Below are 15,470 nucleotides of genomic sequence, written 5' to 3' on the forward strand. Positions count from 1 at the left end.
TACTTCACTTTGGCGGTATTTTTCCAATACCCTTAACTCCAGTCTAATTATGACAAAACATCAGACAAACCCAAATTGAGGGACTCTGCCAATTATCAGATCAGCGCCCATCAAAACTTTGAAAGTCAAGGAAAACAAGGAAACTCTAAAAAACTCACAGAGCAGGGGAGACTAAGGAGATCTAACAACTAAATATGATGTAAGATCGTTGATCTGCTCCTAGAACAGAAAAAAGGTATCAATGAAAGAACTGGCAAAGATAAAGAGAAAAATCTTGAAAGCAGAATAGAAGAAGAACAGATTACATACTGGGGAACAAGACCAAATACTGCATACCTGTCAACAGAAATTACAAAGGCCAATGAACTTTGGGGAGCGTATATGATATGGTGAACGCTGTTAAGTGTGTAAGCCTGGTGATTCACAGACCTGTGCCCCTGGGCAAATACTACATTATATGTTAATAAAAATAATTAATTAAAAGAAAAGAAATTACAAGGGCACCCGGGTGGCTCAGTGGGTTAAAGCCTCTGCCTTTGGCTCCGGTCATGATCCCAGGGTCCTGGGATTGGGAGCCTGCTTCCCCCTCCTCTCTGCCTGCCTCTCTGCCTACTTGTGATCTCTCTCTCTATCAAAAAATAAATAAAATCTTTAAAAAAAAAAGAAAAGAAATTACAAGGGCCAAAAAAGAGATAAATAACTTCTTTAAAGCAAAGAAAGCAGAAATTCTATAATCAACAAAAATATCCTTCAAGAAAACAGGATGAGGGGCGCCTGGGTGGCTCAGTGGGTTAAAGCCTCTGCCTTCAGCTCAGGTCATGATCCCAGGGTCCTGGGATCGAGCCCCACATCAGGCTCTCTGCTCAGTAGGGAGCCTGCTTCCCTTCCTCTCTCCCTGCCTGCCTCTCTGCCTACTTGTATTCTGTCTGTCAAATAAATAAAATGTTTTAAAAAAAAAAAGAAAAGAAAACAGGATGAAATAAAAACTTAAGCCAATAAAGAAAAACAAAGAGAATTCATCACCAACAGACCCACCTTACAAAAAAAAATGAAGAAAGAAGTTCTTGAGACTGAGGGAAATGACATCAGAGGGAAACTTGGATCTTTAGGAACAAAGAGTAGGAAATGGTATATATGTGGATAAATATAAAAAACTATATTGTCAAAAAAAACTATTGTCTTAATTTCTCTAAAACATATGAATATTAAAACAAAAATTATAAGTTGTAGGTTTTATACTAAACTTTAAAGGTAAGAAATATTAAAAGCAGCAGGTGGTATAAATACTGGACTTACATGGTTGTAAAATGTCTACATTTGTATGTGAATTGATGAAATATTAATACTAAATAAACTATAAAAAGTTAATAATATGAATTGTAATCCTTAGAAAAACTGCTAAATGTTGAAAAGAGTTATAGCTACCAAGACAATAAATTAAAATGGATACTAAAAATGATTCAAGCTATCCAAAAAAAAGATGAGAGAACTGGAACCAAAAAAATTTAACAGAAAACAAAACAAAACAAAAACTGGAGACCCAAATCCAATCATAACAATAATTACATGAAATGTTTTCAATTTAAGCATTCCAGTTAAAAGGCAAAGATTGTCAGGATGAATAAGAGAGACCCAATTATAAGCCTCTGGAGAGATGCACCTTAATTTTACACAGACAAATGAAATTAACTTAATAGGAAAAGATTTATCTTGAAAATTAAGCATAAGAAGGCTGTAGTGGCCTTATTAATGTAATATAAAATGGGCTTTGAGATAAAGAGTATTACCAAATATAGAGAAGGGTATTCACTAATGATAAAAAAAAAAAGGTCCATTCATCATGAAGCCAATATTTACAAATGTATACAAACATAACAAATCTCAAAATACATGAAGTAGGGGCGCCTGGGTGGCTCAGTGGGTTAATCCTCTGCCTTCGCCTCAGGTCATGATCTCAGGGTCCCAGGATCAAGCCCCGCATCAGGTTCTCTGCTCAACAGAGAGCCTGCTTCCCCCTCTCTCCCTGCCTCTCTGCCTACTTGTGATCTCTGTCTGTCAAATAAATAAATAAATAAAATCTTAAAAAAAAAAAAAAGTCAACCAAGCGGAGGAGGCTGGAGACGTTTCTGTAAGAGTTGGCAGCCCACCTAAGCCCAAACGCCCACTGCTACGATACTCGGCCGCAGCTGAAACGTAACATATCTCAGAAATAACAAGGAGCACTGGGCTCTCCTCATCCCATGTTAACACCCAATCCGACTCGTCGTCCAGCTCCGGGGGAGGAAGGAAAATCTCATCCATGAAAAACTACAGCCACCTTTCTAGAACACACTCCGGAAGGGTCTTCCTTCAAACAAGTTTTCTGGCAAATGAGTAATAAACCGGACCCTTCCGTGAAAGCAGTGAGTTTTGGCAAACAGAGACACCGCGAACTGCGCCTCCCCCCCGCCCGCTGTGTCTCCTACTCAGCCCCGTGGACCCCCAGCAGACCCTCCGTCCCGGATGAGCGGCGCTGGTGGGCCCCACGCGTGACCACCTGCATCACCGTTCCCAGCAACCACTCCCCCAGGCCCATGCCCTCTGGGAGGGGGGCCCTCGGTGTACCTCCTTCCCTGGAACTACAACCTCCAGGGAGGAAACGGGGGAGCCGGGGTCAGGTTCAAGGAGCAGGGGAGAACCGGGCCTAATAGGCCGAGGGAAGACGGCGCCCGCCCGGGTTTCCGCTGCGGGGACGCTTGACCAGCTGCGCCTCCTCAAGGGCGGAAACCCACGGCCAAGACCCCAAGGAAGATTCAGACAGTGCAGGGGCCGAAACCTGTATGCTGGGTCCTGGGGGAGAAAAAAAGCGGGGTGGGGGGGCGGGGGGAGGCCTCTCGGCCCTCTTGCAGCCCTTGGCTCGGCTCGGCAGATCCCGGGACGTCCAGGAACCCCAGCTCAGGAGCGACGCCCAGCTTCGCACACCCCGTATCTGTGAATTTCCAGGCCTCCCTGGGCTATCCTCCTCTTCCCAGCCTGGAGGCCCCGTGCTCTTATGTGTGTTCAGTTAGGATAAAAAATGAACGTGAAGAAGCCTCAACTGAGAAACTTACCGAACCCTTCAGGCTTCGTCAGGTCAGCTCACAACTCGCTCGGCGCTCCGCCTCACGGGTAACCTTTCCCGCCGTTCCTCTGCGCATGCGCTACAGCCCTGGACGCGCCCCCTACTGATCAAGCGAGGGATTCTGCCCCTCTGCCCCAACACAACCTTCAACACTGCGCATGCGCGCTTTCCCCACTCAGTTTCCGGTGTGAGCGTCCTGGCCTGCCCACCTTTGTCAGTTACCTCTTTAGACCTTGAGCCCAACACCCTTCCACCTAAGCGCGCTTCTGAGGTCTGGCTTTTAGCTTCATCCCTGGTCTGGAGCGTGCACTTTGCTTCCACTGCCCTGGGTGAGGTGGAGATGAGGGGTGAGGTGGGAAGCTTGTTCTTCCCAGCAGTTTTTCTTGTTATCAAACTTTTGGTACGTATTTAAGCTTCCCCTGCTACTACCCAGACCCCAAATATGTGTCCAAGAAGACAGACATGGACTTTGCCTTCAGAGAGTTCAGAACCCCACTGGGATTGCAGATGTGTAATATTAATAAAGGGTAACCCCACTAAAATTGAGTCTGGAGGCCAGAAAGGGGAGCTCTCAAACCCTACCACCCCAGTCAATTGTAGACCCAACAGGAAGAAACATAACTTTCAGGTGGATACTACTTGACTACCCCTCCAGGAGAAAGAAAGGAAGGAAGGAAGGAAGGAAGGAAGAAAAAAAGAAAGAAAGAAAGGTTTTCTCCTACCCAGCAACACCCCAGCCAATGAGAGACTGTCGCAACTCGGCCAATGAAAAGTCACTACACTTCAAACTCCCAGGTGGCTCCAATGGAGATCTGTGTTTACAAAAGACCCCCAACTCCTACCCCTCCTCTCTAAAAAAGTAGTTTGGGGTGCCTGGGTGGCTCAGTGGGTTAAGCCTCTGCCTTCTGCTCAGGTCATGATCTCAGGGTGTTGGGATCCAGTCCCTCGTCGGGCTCTCTGCTCTGTGGGGAGCCTGCTTCCTCTCTCTCTCTCTGCCTACTTGTGATCTTTCTGTCAAATAAATAAATAAAATCTGTTTAAAAAAAATTAGAAAGTAGTTTTCCCCTTTTTTCTTGGACTTGTCTGTGGTTTTGCCATAGCTTGCTTGTCCTGAATTGCAATTCACTATCCTGAAAAAAACTTTTTTTTTTTTTTTTGCTGGTAAAATCACTGATAGTTTTGTCTTTAAGGTTAACAATACTTGATGATCAGAAGTGGGATCCAGAGAAGACAACCCACTCCACCCCCAACAACTCCAAAGATGGTGAGCAAACACATGCCAGTACCCACAGAGCCAGTTGAGTTCACTGCTTTCTTGAGGACCCTGGAGTTTGAGGGTAAGTTTTTCTCCTGGATTTCAAGCTCCACTTTCTGTGTTTTCAACTCTCTAGGCATTACTCAGGGTCTGTTTTAAGACTTTGTTCTCTCTAAGACTACTTATTTGGACATTGTTCCAACTCTGGTTTGGAACTAGGCTGCTGCTTGTTGCAACTGTGTTGTCTAGGAATTTTTCTCTTTGCTCTAAAGAGAAACCTCTAAGAAATGGGATTCCCAGTCATCCAAACGCTTTGAGGCCGCTCTGCCCCTTCTGGGACCCTGGTCCATATTTTGGCACATTTCTAACTAAATGGAGTGACTTGACCAAAAGTGTTTTAGAACTCCAATAGCAATGATGGGGAACTTCCAATCTCTCCAAAGTTGTTTTAGTCAAAATTAAATCAGAAAGCTACAGCTCAAAAACGCAAACAAAAACCCAAAAACAAACAAAAACCTGAATGGGATGCCTATTGTAATCGCTTCTTTGAGGCTTACAAATATTTTCAGGATTCTAAATATGCCTCTTTGCAAAATATGATTTCTAAATTAAATGAGACAAATGAACAATTGAGAGAAGAATGTCTTCTCAGGCCTCTTCCCACCCACCCCCCACCTCTTTTTATCTCAAGACACTCAGCAGCCTCTGGTGCCTTTTTCCTCTGCACAGTCCCCACCTCCCCTATATCCACTGTTCCCTGGTTCTAATTCTTCCACTGAACTTCCCTTTTCCTGAAACTCTCTCCATCTCCCTCCTCTCCTGAGTCTATGAAAACCCCTCACCTATTTCACTCATCCCCCCACCACCTACCCTCTGGTAACCATCAGTTTGTTCTCTATAGTTAAGAGTCTGTTTTTAGGGTTGTCTCTTTTCCTCTTTGTTTGCTTTGTTCCTTAAATTCCACATATGAGACTTATTTCCCTATGCATTTGTATGCTCTAGATCCTTCCATGTTGTTGTAAATGATAACATTTCATTATTTTTATTGGCTGCATAATATTCCATTATATATCACATCTTTATCCATTCATCTATTGATGGACACTTGGGCTCTTTCCATAATTTGGCTATTATAAATAATGCTGCATAAACATAGTGGTGCATATCTCTTTGAATTAGTGTTTTAGTACTCTTTGGGTAAATACCTAGTAGTGGAATTACTGAATCATATGGTAATTTTTTTTTTTTTTTTGAGGAACATCCACACTGTTTTCCACAGTGGCTGCAACAGTCTGCATTCCCACCAACAGTACCTGAGAGTTCCTTTTTCTCCACATCCTCATCAACACTTGTTGTTTCTTGTGTTTTCAATTTTAGCCATTCTTACAGGTGTGAAGTGATATGACATTGTGGTCTTGATTTGCATTTTCCTGATGATTATGATGTTGAGCATCTTTTCATATGTCTGTGCCCACCATCTGATGTCTTTTTTGGAGAAATATCTTTTCATGTCTTCTGCCCATTTTCAATTGGGTTATTTTTTGGGGGGAGGGTGCTGAGTTGTATAAGCTTATATATTTTGGATACTAAGCCTTTATTGGATATGTCATTTGCAAATATCTCTTCCCATTCAGTAGGTTATCTTTTGGTTTTGTCAGTTGTTTCCTTTGCTGTGCAGAAGCTTTTCATTTTGATGTAGTACCAATAGTTTATTTTTGTTTTTGTTTCCCTTGCCTCAAGAGTTGTATCTAGAAAAGTGTTGCAGGGCCAATGTCAGAGAAATTACTGCCTATGTGCTCTTCTATGATTTTTATGGTTTCAGAAATCACATTTAGGTCTTTAATTCATTTTGAGTTTATTTTTGCATATGGTGTGAGAAAGCAGTCCAGTTTTTCCAACACCATTTGTCTTTTTCCCCATTGAATATTCTTGCCTCCTTTGTCAAAGATTAATTGACAATATAATCATGGGTTTATTTCTGAGCTCTCTATTCTTTTTTTTCTTTTAAGATTTATTTACTGGGGCGCCTGGGTGGCTCAGTGGGTTAAGCCGCTGCCTTCGGCTCAGGTCATGATCCCAGGGTCCTGGGATCGGTCCCGCATCGGGCTCTCTGCTCAGCAGGGAGCCTGCTTCCTCCTCTCTCTCTCTGCCTGCCTCTCTGTCTACTTGTGATCTCTGTCTGTCAAATCAATAAAAAAAAAAAAAAGAAAAAAAAAATAAGATTTATTTACTTATTTTAATTTTTTTTTTTTTTTTTTTGGACAGAGAGAGAGACAATGAGAAAGGGAACACAAGCATGGGGAGTGGGAGACGGAAACGCAGGCTTCCTTCTGAGCAGGGAGCTCGATACAGGGCTCGATCCCAGGACTCTGGTATCATGACCTGAGCCGAAGGCCAATGCTTAACAACTGAGCCACCCAGGGACCATTTATTTATTTATTTTAGAGAGAGTGAGCATGAGGGAGGGGAGGGGCCAAGGGGGAGGGAAAGAATCCCAAGCAGACTCTGCTGAGTACATAGCCCAGTGCAGGGCTCAGTCTCACAACCTTGAGATCATGTCCTGAGCCAACACCTAGAGTTGGATGCTTAACCGACTGAGCCACCCAGGCACCCCATGGGCTCTCTCTTCTGTTCCATTGGTCCATGTGTCTATTTTTGTGCCAGTACCATACCGTTTTGATTACTACAGCTTTGTAATGTATCTTGAAATCTGAGATTTTGATACTTCTTTTTAAAGACTGCTTTGGCATGAACATAACTTTTGAGAGGGGAGGGGCAGGGTATCACCATTCAACCCACTACAATCAGTACAGAAGTAAAGGTAGTTATTTGTGTGGAAAATGATGAGAGCCTGGATTAGGATGGTGGCTAGGAGACAAGTGGGTGGATCTGAAATGTATGTTAGTAGTAGAGCATAGAGGACTTAAAGTTGGCTTAGAAGGGGAGCTGAGGGGTAAGGGATGAGGGACTAGTGTCCTGAGTGAGATCTGGACTTAGAGTTATAGAAACTGAGTCTAGGTTTCAAAAGACCCTTTCAGGCCATGTGGGGAATGGACTGGAGGGACAAGACTAAGACCAGGGAGGAGCGTGAGGTTTGGGTCCAGGAGGGAGAGCACAAATCCTGAGCCAGCCCAACCCAATTGTACAGAGAAAAGTGGAGAAAGTAGAGAAGCAAGAGGCAGAAAAGATTAGATTAGGGAATGATGAGCTGTATGGGAAAGAGGGAGAGAGAGAATGAGGGCAGCCACCCAGGGGTTGGCCCACCACGGAAGGAATAATCTGTGAACTTGAAGACAGATCTCTTGATATTTTCCAGTCAGAGGAGAAAAAAAGAAATAAGAATGATACAAAAAAATACATACACACACACACACAGACACACAAACACACACACAGAGAGAGAGAGAGAGAGAGAGAGAGAGAATGAAATATTATTTAGCCACGAAAAAGAAGGAAATCCTCCCATTTGCAACATGGTTGAGACTGGAGGGCATTGTGCTAAGTGAAATTAGCCAGACACAGAAAGACAAATACTACACAGGATCATTTAAATGTGGACTCTCAAAAACAAAAATTTAAAAAGCCAAGTTCATAGACACAGTAGAATGGTGCCTATCCAGGACTAGGGCATGGGGGAAATGGGGAGATGTGGGTCAAAGGGCACAGATTTTCAGTTAGAAGAGGAATACATTCTTAGGATCTAATGTGCAGCATGGTGACTATAGTTAATAATTCAGTATTGCATACTAGAAAGTTGCTGAGGATATCTATTAAGGGTTCTCACCACCAAAAGAAGAAAAAAGTTAACTCTGTGCAATGATGAATGTGTTATCTTGAGCTTGGTAATCATTCCACAGTGTATATGTTATCAGATCTCCTTGTTGGGCACCTGGGTGGCTCAATCAGTTAGGTGTCTGCCTTCAGTTCAAGTTATGATCCCAGGGTCCTGGGATCGAGCCCCACATCTGGGCCCCTTGCTCAGTGGGGAGCCTCCTTCTCCCTCTGCCTGCCACTCCCCCTGCTTGTGCTCTCTCTCCCTCTCTCTCTGATAAAAAAATAAAATATTTTTAAAAAATCATCATGTTGGGGGCACCTGGGTGGCTCAGTGGGTTGGACCTCTGCCTTCGGCTCAGGTCATGATCTCAAGGTCCTGGGATTGAGCCCCACATTGGGCTCGCTGCTCGGCAGGGAGCCTGCTTCCCCCTCTCCCTCTGCCTGCTTCTCTGCCTACTTGTGATCTCTCTCTGTCAAATAAGTAAATAAAATCTTAAAAGAAAAAAAATCATCATGTTGTACACTTGAAATATGTACAATGATAGTCATCAATTATTCCTCAGTAATGGAAAAAGAGAACGTCCAGCGCCAAACATCAGAAAACTATTAATATGAATTGATTTTTTATGACATTAATAAGAAAATAAATTGCATTTGGAGCATTTTTTTTAAGATTTTATTTATTTACTTGACAGACAGAGATCACAGGCAGGCAAAGAAAGAGGCAGAGAGAGGGGAAGGGAAACAGTCTCCCCGCTGAGCAGAGAGCCCAATGAGGGGCTCAATCCCAGGACCCTGAGATCATGACCTGAGCTGAAGGCAGAGGCTTAACCACTGAGCAACCCAGGCACCCCTGGAGCTTTTAAGATTTTATTTATTTGACAGAGAGAGAGACAGCCAGAGAGGGAACCCAGGCAAGCGGAGTGGGAGAGGGAAAAGCAGGCTTCCCACTGAGCAGGGAGCCCAATCGGGACTTGATCCCGGAACCCCCGGATCATGACCCAAGCAAGCCAAAGGCAGACATTTAACAACTGAGTCACCCAGGCACCCCTGCATTTGAAGCCTTAAAAAAAAAATTGGAGGAGTGCCTGGGTGGCTCAGTGGGTTAAGCCTCTGCCTTCGGCTCAGGTCATTATCTCAGGGTCCTGGGATGGAGCAGGGAGCCTGCTTCCCCTTCTCTCTCTCTGCCTGCCTCTCTGCCTACTTGTGATCTCTGTCAAATAAATAAATAAATAAATATTTTTAAAATAAAATCTTTAAAAAAAAAAAAGTAGATGAGATCTCTCAGCAAGAGAGGGTGCTGAGTCTCTAAGAGGCGTTGGTTTTCCAAGGCCTGGGTGGATGTCAGGATGATAGGAACATCCCCAAACATGGAAATCTGGCTTGACAAGAGTAGGGGCCATGGGGCAACAGGGGGCACTTTCAGAGGCTGCGGGGTGTGCAGCTCAGGTCCCGAGACAAGCAAGCAGGCGCGGACCTAGATCTAACTGTCAAGGTCCGGGGTTCAATCCTGACTCCTCCCCAGCATCCCCCTCTTGGGGCCCCAGTGCAGATGCAGGAAGTACTGCTAGAGGCTCAGCTTCCTCTCCGGGTGTTTAGGCACTGCCCAGCCACCATCCCCCCTCACTCCCAGGGACCGTCCCACCGGGGGCACTGCAGCACTTTCACTTCCCCCAAGTGCCCAAGCCCTGCCCTAGCATGCGGGAGCACCGCGCTCTACACTTGTTGCCGAGAACAGGATGCAGACTCTGAGAGGGGGCCCGTGACAAGGTGGGGGCGCATAAGCAGAGAAGGGACTGGCCTGCAGAGAGAAGGGGCCAGAAACCCGGAGAGGGAGGAGATAGATGCGGGGGGGAGGGGTTGGGGGAGAGGTGGGCAGGGAGGGACAGAGACCCAGACAGAAGGGAACAGAGACCCAGAAAAGGGAGGATGAGAGGCCGAGGGCTGAGAAGAGGGGGCGGGAGCAGAGAGAGATGCAGAGATGGCAGAGCTTAGCAGGCAGTGAGGTCAGAGTGTCTGTGAGGTCGGCTGCTGTCCAGGGCTGGCCTGGGGTCCTGGGGTCCTGGTGCCCAGAGTAGGTGGATCCAAGGAGCTCAGGGGTCCCCCAGCCTGAACCACGGAGACCTGGGAGGGAGTACCCAGCGTGTCCTTGGTGCCCACAAACTCCAAGGCCCCTCCAGTACGGGTGTGTGTCCCAGTGGGGCAGGTGAGGGAGGCATGGGGGGCACAGAAACAGACCAGAAAGCCACCTCGCCTGTAGAGGGAGGGGGTGGGGCTCCACCGCTGGCGGTGGAGGGGGGCTGCGCCGCGGGGAGACTTCCTCTTTCTCTGTGTTCTTCCTTTCTCCCTCTCTGTCTCTCACAGCCTCTGTCTTTCTGCTCGTCTCCTCCGGGCCCAAGACCTCTTCTCTTCTGTCCCTCCCACGGGCTGCTGACACCTCTTAGGTGAAGATGTCGGCCCAGGACAGCTGCCTCAGCCTCATCAAGTACCTCCTCTTCGTTTTCAACCTCTTCTTCTTCGTGAGTTGCCACATGGCTACCCAACCCAGGCCCCAGCCCCAGCCCCTGCCCCAGCCCCCTGACCTGATATACCTCCCCCAGTCCCCCTCGCCTTTGCCCACCGCCATATTCCCATCTCCCCTTGCCAGGTCCTAGGCAGCCTTATTTTCTGCTTCGGCATCTGGATACTCATTGACAAGACCAGCTTCGTGTCCTTTGTAGGTGAGGGGGCCAGGGCCATCGGGGAGGGCCTCCCGGAGCAAGCATGACCTGGCCTGCCCCCAGGTGACATCCCGGGGTCTCCCTTGTCCCAGGTTCTGCTTCACAGCCTGCCACTGCTCTTAGCCCCTGCAGTCTTCCTCTGGCAAATGAGTTGTGCATATGAATGATAATTAAAATGGTAATAGCCATTTCTCAGGCACTTCCTAGGCGGTAGAGCTCATGCAGATGCTTATCAGACCCTCCCACAGACCTTCCCCTCTCTTGAAGTTCAGAGAGGGGATGTCACTTACTGGATGTTACACAGCAAAGAAGTAGAAGAGCAAAGAGAACACTAATAATAGGAGAGTTGTAATAGAGTAATAGTCGCGATCCTAATGGTTCAGATTTAATAAGTGTTTGCCCTGTATTGAGGACAACGTTGAACCCGTGCCTCCCATGTGTCCCTTAAAATAACCCTAGGGAATAGATATCGTCCCCCGGCCCTCAGGGAGGTTTTAGTGACTGATCCAATGTCACAGATCAAGTGATGGGACTGAAACTGTTGGGGGTGAGGAGGAGCAGGAGGAGGAAAAAGAGACTGAGAGCAAGAGGAAGAAACGGCCTCCAGAGAGAAAGGGGGACAGAGATCCAGAGCAGAAACAAAGACCTGGGGCGGAGGGGGGGGGGGGGGGGAGAGACAGAGACTCAGAAGGGACAGAGTCCCAGAGAGAAGGAGACAAAGAATCCAAGGAGGAGAGGAATAGAGACTCAACATGTGGCAGGGACAGTCACCGAGAGTTCCCCAGAATACTGCTCCCCAGTTGAGTGGCTGTGTGGGTGGGGAATGGGGCTTCCTGGAGCAGTGTGCCTGAGCCCAATGTCACCTCCTCTCACCTCCCCCAGGCTTGTCCTTCGTGCCCCTGCAGATCTGGTCCAAGGCCCTGGCCATCTCAGGAATTCTCACCATGGGCCTTGCCCTCCTGGGCTGTGTGGGGTCCCTGAAGGAGCTCCGCTGCCTCCTGGGCCTGGTGAGTCCCCTGTCCACATCCCCCCTCCAACAGAGCCCTTGCAGCTTCTGTATCCTGGTGGGGGGGCGCTCAGTCTGACCTCTCCACTCTGCCCACCAGTATTTTGGGATACTTCTGCTCCTGTTTGCCACGCAGATCACCCTCGGAATCCTCATCTCCACTCAGCGGATGCGGGTGAGCTTGGCTTCCCCTCCCACACTCCCCCCAAATGTATGGGGGTGGTGGAAAAAGACAGAAACAAAAGCAGACACGGGCTGACAAGGACAAAGGGAAATAACAGCAACCGGCAGAGGAAGACAGAGACAGGGACACAGAGAAGACGCACAGGAAGATAGAGACAAGGAGACTCAAAGCAAGATCACGACGCGGATGGAGGAAAACAGACACAGCAAGACAGACAGAGATCCAAAGGGAAACAAACAGAAAAGAAAAAAATTGGGGGAGAAACAGGTGACTCCCAGAGAGACAGAGACCTAATGAGAGACCGTGGGAGATAGCGGGGGAACAGAAAGACGGTAGCAACAGGCAGATTTTGAGGACCAGAGACCTAGCTAGCCATTCAGTGAGAAATCGAGAGCTCCTTCAAACCGCTCGGGGACCCCTTGGGACTGAGAAAGCCTGGGAGTAGCTGGACTGGGTAGGGGCAAACCCGGCTGGAAATCCAGCCTCACTCTCCGCCTCTTAGCTGGAGCGGAGGGTGAAGGAAATCGTGCTGGAGACCATCCAGAACTACCGCTCGAGTCCGGAGGAGTCGGCGGCGGAGGAGAGCTGGGACTATGTGCAGTTCCAGGTGCGTGAGGTCCCCAGATGCGTATCCCTCCCTCTAGCTCTGGGATTCTGACGTAGCTCTGCCCCCCGCCCCAACGAAGTGGGGGTTGGGGGGTTACCTGAAGGTAACCCTACCCCACCCCCAATATCACCCCGCCCCCAGAAGATAGCCAAACAGACTCGTGTGGCCATTTCCCTCCAGCTCCCAGACCCTGGAGAGGCTCCGTTTTCTGCCCCGACAAGACTTCGCCCTCAGTCCCAAGGCCCTAGCGTGACCCAACTCCCTGATCTTTAGTGACTCTAGCCCCAGGGGACCCGGCCCACGTGAGACTCCATTCCCTGGTTATTCACGTGGCCCTGCCCTCCCATCCACCCGTCCCCTACCTAGGCTGAATTGCACTGCCCACCCAGTCTTCTGCAGCTCCTCCCACAGCCCCAGGTGGCCCGTGACTCGTCTCTCCCAACCCCTGTTCCCCTAATGCCCCCAAGCCTAGCCCGCCATTCCTCCCCCCCGTGCCCACTATCTAGCCCTCTGCTCCCCAACACGACCTCATACACATCATCCAGTCCCCTGAACCCCCAAATCATCTTGAATCCCTCCAGTCCCCGTCCCTTTGACTCCCGTCCCTCTTCGCAGCTGCGCTGCTGCGGCTGGAACTCTCCTCGGGACTGGTTCCGTATCCCCAGCCTCATCAGCAACGAGTCGGAGGTGCATCGCGTGCCCTGCTCCTGCTATAATTCATCGGCGACCAATGAGTCTGCAGTCTTCGATAAGCTCTCCTTCCCCCAGTTCAGCCGGCCCGGACCCCTGGCGCGGCCCCGGCACAGTACTGACCTTTGCGTGGTTCCTGCAGACAGCAGTATCTACAGCGAGGTGGGGAGGGCTTGGAGCCCGCTAGAAAGGGGAGGGCCCTGTGAGGGGGTAGGGCTGCGGTCTGGGCTTGCTTCCCCCAGGAGGCGGAGCCGCTGGACTAGGGAAGGGTCTGAAGGGTGGGACTATGAGAAAAGGGCACATCAGGAGGGGTGGGGGGCCCTAGGAGGGACCCCGTAGGGGCGGGGACTAAAAAGGCGTGACTGAGAGGAGGGTGGGACCGGGCAAGTTGGAGAGACTAGAGAACCCTACTAACTAGGGATGAGGGGCGGTGCCTGAAAGAGGGGTGAAGGCTAGGCTAAGGAGAACAGTGGGCACGGGCTTGAGGGCGAATCCCAGAAAGACCCTACTTTTAACCTTATCCCACATTCCCAGGGCTGCGCGCGGAGCCTCCAAAAGTGGTTGCACAACAACCTCATCTCCATAGTGGGCATTTGTCTAGGTGTCGGTCTCCTTGAGGTAATTTGGTCCAGCCCCCACTCGCAATTGGCCCTACAATCCCTAGATGGCCCTACCCCAAGCCCCGGGGAAAGGTGCAAGCCTGCTAGAGCGTCAGCCCATCCAGGTTCTCCTGCTTCTCCGCGTGTACGCGGGAGACCTACCCCTTGCAAGCCCCGATTGGCTGCACGCAGGAAGTAGGCGTTCCCTCCCGCCCTTGCGAAGCTCTCATTGGCCCTCCTTGGCGATCCTGCCCCCTGCTCGTAGCCGCAATATCCCTCCCCTTTCCCTGCAGGTGAGTGTGGCGGGGCTGAGCCTGCTACTTTTGCGCAGGGCGCTCCGCCGGGAACGCCAGCGGCAGGTGCTGGGCGCCTGTGGTTCGAGCCCCGGGCCTCGTCCCTGTGCTGATGGCGGCGGCGGGCGCTGTGGTGTACTGAGCAGCAGCGGGCGTAGCGGCGGTCTGTGGGGTGGCTGGGGCATGGCGGATGCCTGTCCCAACTGGGGGGACAAGTCCCCACAGGGCAAGCTGCCCGTGGCCCTGGGTCCCTGGCCGCTTTGGGATCAAGATGAGGAACAACCTGAGACCGGGAGCGCGGGCGAGGAGGTGGAGGTCGAGGTGGAATTAGCGGCCGAGGCAGAGAGAGAGACAGATGAGCCTCCAGAATAAAGTACCCTGGGCTAGCTCCGGATCTCACTCCTTCCCAGACTTTGAACCTGCGCTAGATGCAGCTGAATACTCCCTACCCCACCCTGTTCCCTTTCTTTCCATCCTCCCCACCCCCCGCATCTTTGGTAGTCTACCCCAAGCCCCCAAATTTCCCATCCCTGACCCACCTTTCTCAACCTGGCTGAGCTCCCCCTCTAACCTCACCTTTCTCCGCCCCTCCCAAATCTCCACACTTAATTTTCTTCCCCTGGCACTACCCCTTTTTCTCCCTTGGAACACCCACCATCCCTACCTCAGTCCCTCTCACCGGACCCTGCGGACCTCTCTGACCAGGTCTCCTTTCTCTATAGCTCAGCTTCATGACGCTCTCGATATTCCTGTGCAGAAACCTGGATCAAGTCTACGACCGGCTCGCTCGGTACCGCTAGGCCCCAGTCTCTTCCCAAAGCCCCGCCCCGTCCCCTTCAAGTGCCCTAGGGGCTTCCCTGTGGTCTGTAAATATTTGTTCAATCCCCAGTTCACCCCAACCACTGAGTCCTCCACCTCCTCATTTCCCTGGGGGACTCTAATGTCTGCCTGCCCAGCTGCTGTCACCTCTCCCGCGGGACCTGGGGCTTCCTGCCACCAGCTTCCTGTCCCCAAAGATACCTCATTTCCCTGCCTCATCTTTCGGCTTACCACCTCCCACAGGATTATTTTCACCCAAACCCCAAATAAATCCCCTGCGTTTTGTAAAATAGTTTTATCCTCTGTCAAAACACAAACCAACACACTTTGCGGGCGAGGGGAGGCAACACAGTATATAGCCTACATCTTGTTGAGAAGAGAGGATGAGACTTAAAAGCCTCACCCCACAGCTTGTCCAGCTGA

At 49.6% G+C, this 15,470-nt stretch overlaps 1 protein-coding gene across 5 annotated transcripts; it reads left to right on the forward strand.

Moving 5' to 3' along the window:
• Positions 1-9,784: 9,784 nt before the first annotated feature.
• CD37 (CD37 molecule) lies at positions 9,785-15,332 on the forward strand. Of its 5 annotated transcripts, none has more exons than XM_032839480.1 (9): positions 9,785-9,899; positions 10,574-10,648; positions 10,777-10,849; positions 11,732-11,856; positions 11,956-12,030; positions 12,542-12,646; positions 13,262-13,498; positions 13,871-13,954; positions 14,951-15,332. In XM_032839480.1, exons 2-9 carry the CDS (start codon positions 10,580-10,582, stop codon positions 15,026-15,028), a joined length of 846 nt encoding a protein of 281 aa, XP_032695371.1. In that variant the 5' UTR covers positions 9,785-9,899; positions 10,574-10,579; the 3' UTR covers positions 15,029-15,332. The 5 variants fall into 5 exon arrangements, with proteins under 5 accessions (XP_032695371.1, XP_032695373.1, XP_032695370.1 ...); XM_032839479.1 differs by having other exon boundaries at positions 9,793-9,899; positions 10,494-10,648; XM_032839481.1 differs by lacking the exon at positions 9,785-9,899 and adding an exon at positions 10,191-10,314.
• The last annotated feature ends 138 nt before the right edge of the window (positions 15,333-15,470 follow it).

The sequence above is a fragment of the Lontra canadensis genome, unplaced genomic scaffold, assembly GCF_010015895.1.
Source record: "Lontra canadensis isolate GAN:19392208 unplaced genomic scaffold, GSC_riverotter_1.0 scaffold107, whole genome shotgun sequence".
Classification (NCBI taxonomy): domain Eukaryota; kingdom Metazoa; phylum Chordata; class Mammalia; order Carnivora; family Mustelidae; genus Lontra; species Lontra canadensis.

What these genes read in the sequence shown, in the direction of transcription:
- CD37 (XM_032839480.1), top strand. Translation starts at nt 10,580, where the DNA reads ATGTCGGCCCAGGACAGCTGCCTCAGCCTCATCAAGTACCTCCTCTTC. An exon ending in TCCGCTGCCTCCTGGGCCTG is followed by an intron (nt 11,857 to 11,955) that starts GTGAGTCCCCTG and finishes TCTGCCCACCAG; the next exon opens with TATTTTGGGATACTTCTGCT. An exon ending in TCTCCACTCAGCGGATGCGG is followed by an intron (nt 12,031 to 12,541) that starts GTGAGCTTGGCT and finishes TCCGCCTCTTAG; the next exon opens with CTGGAGCGGAGGGTGAAGGA.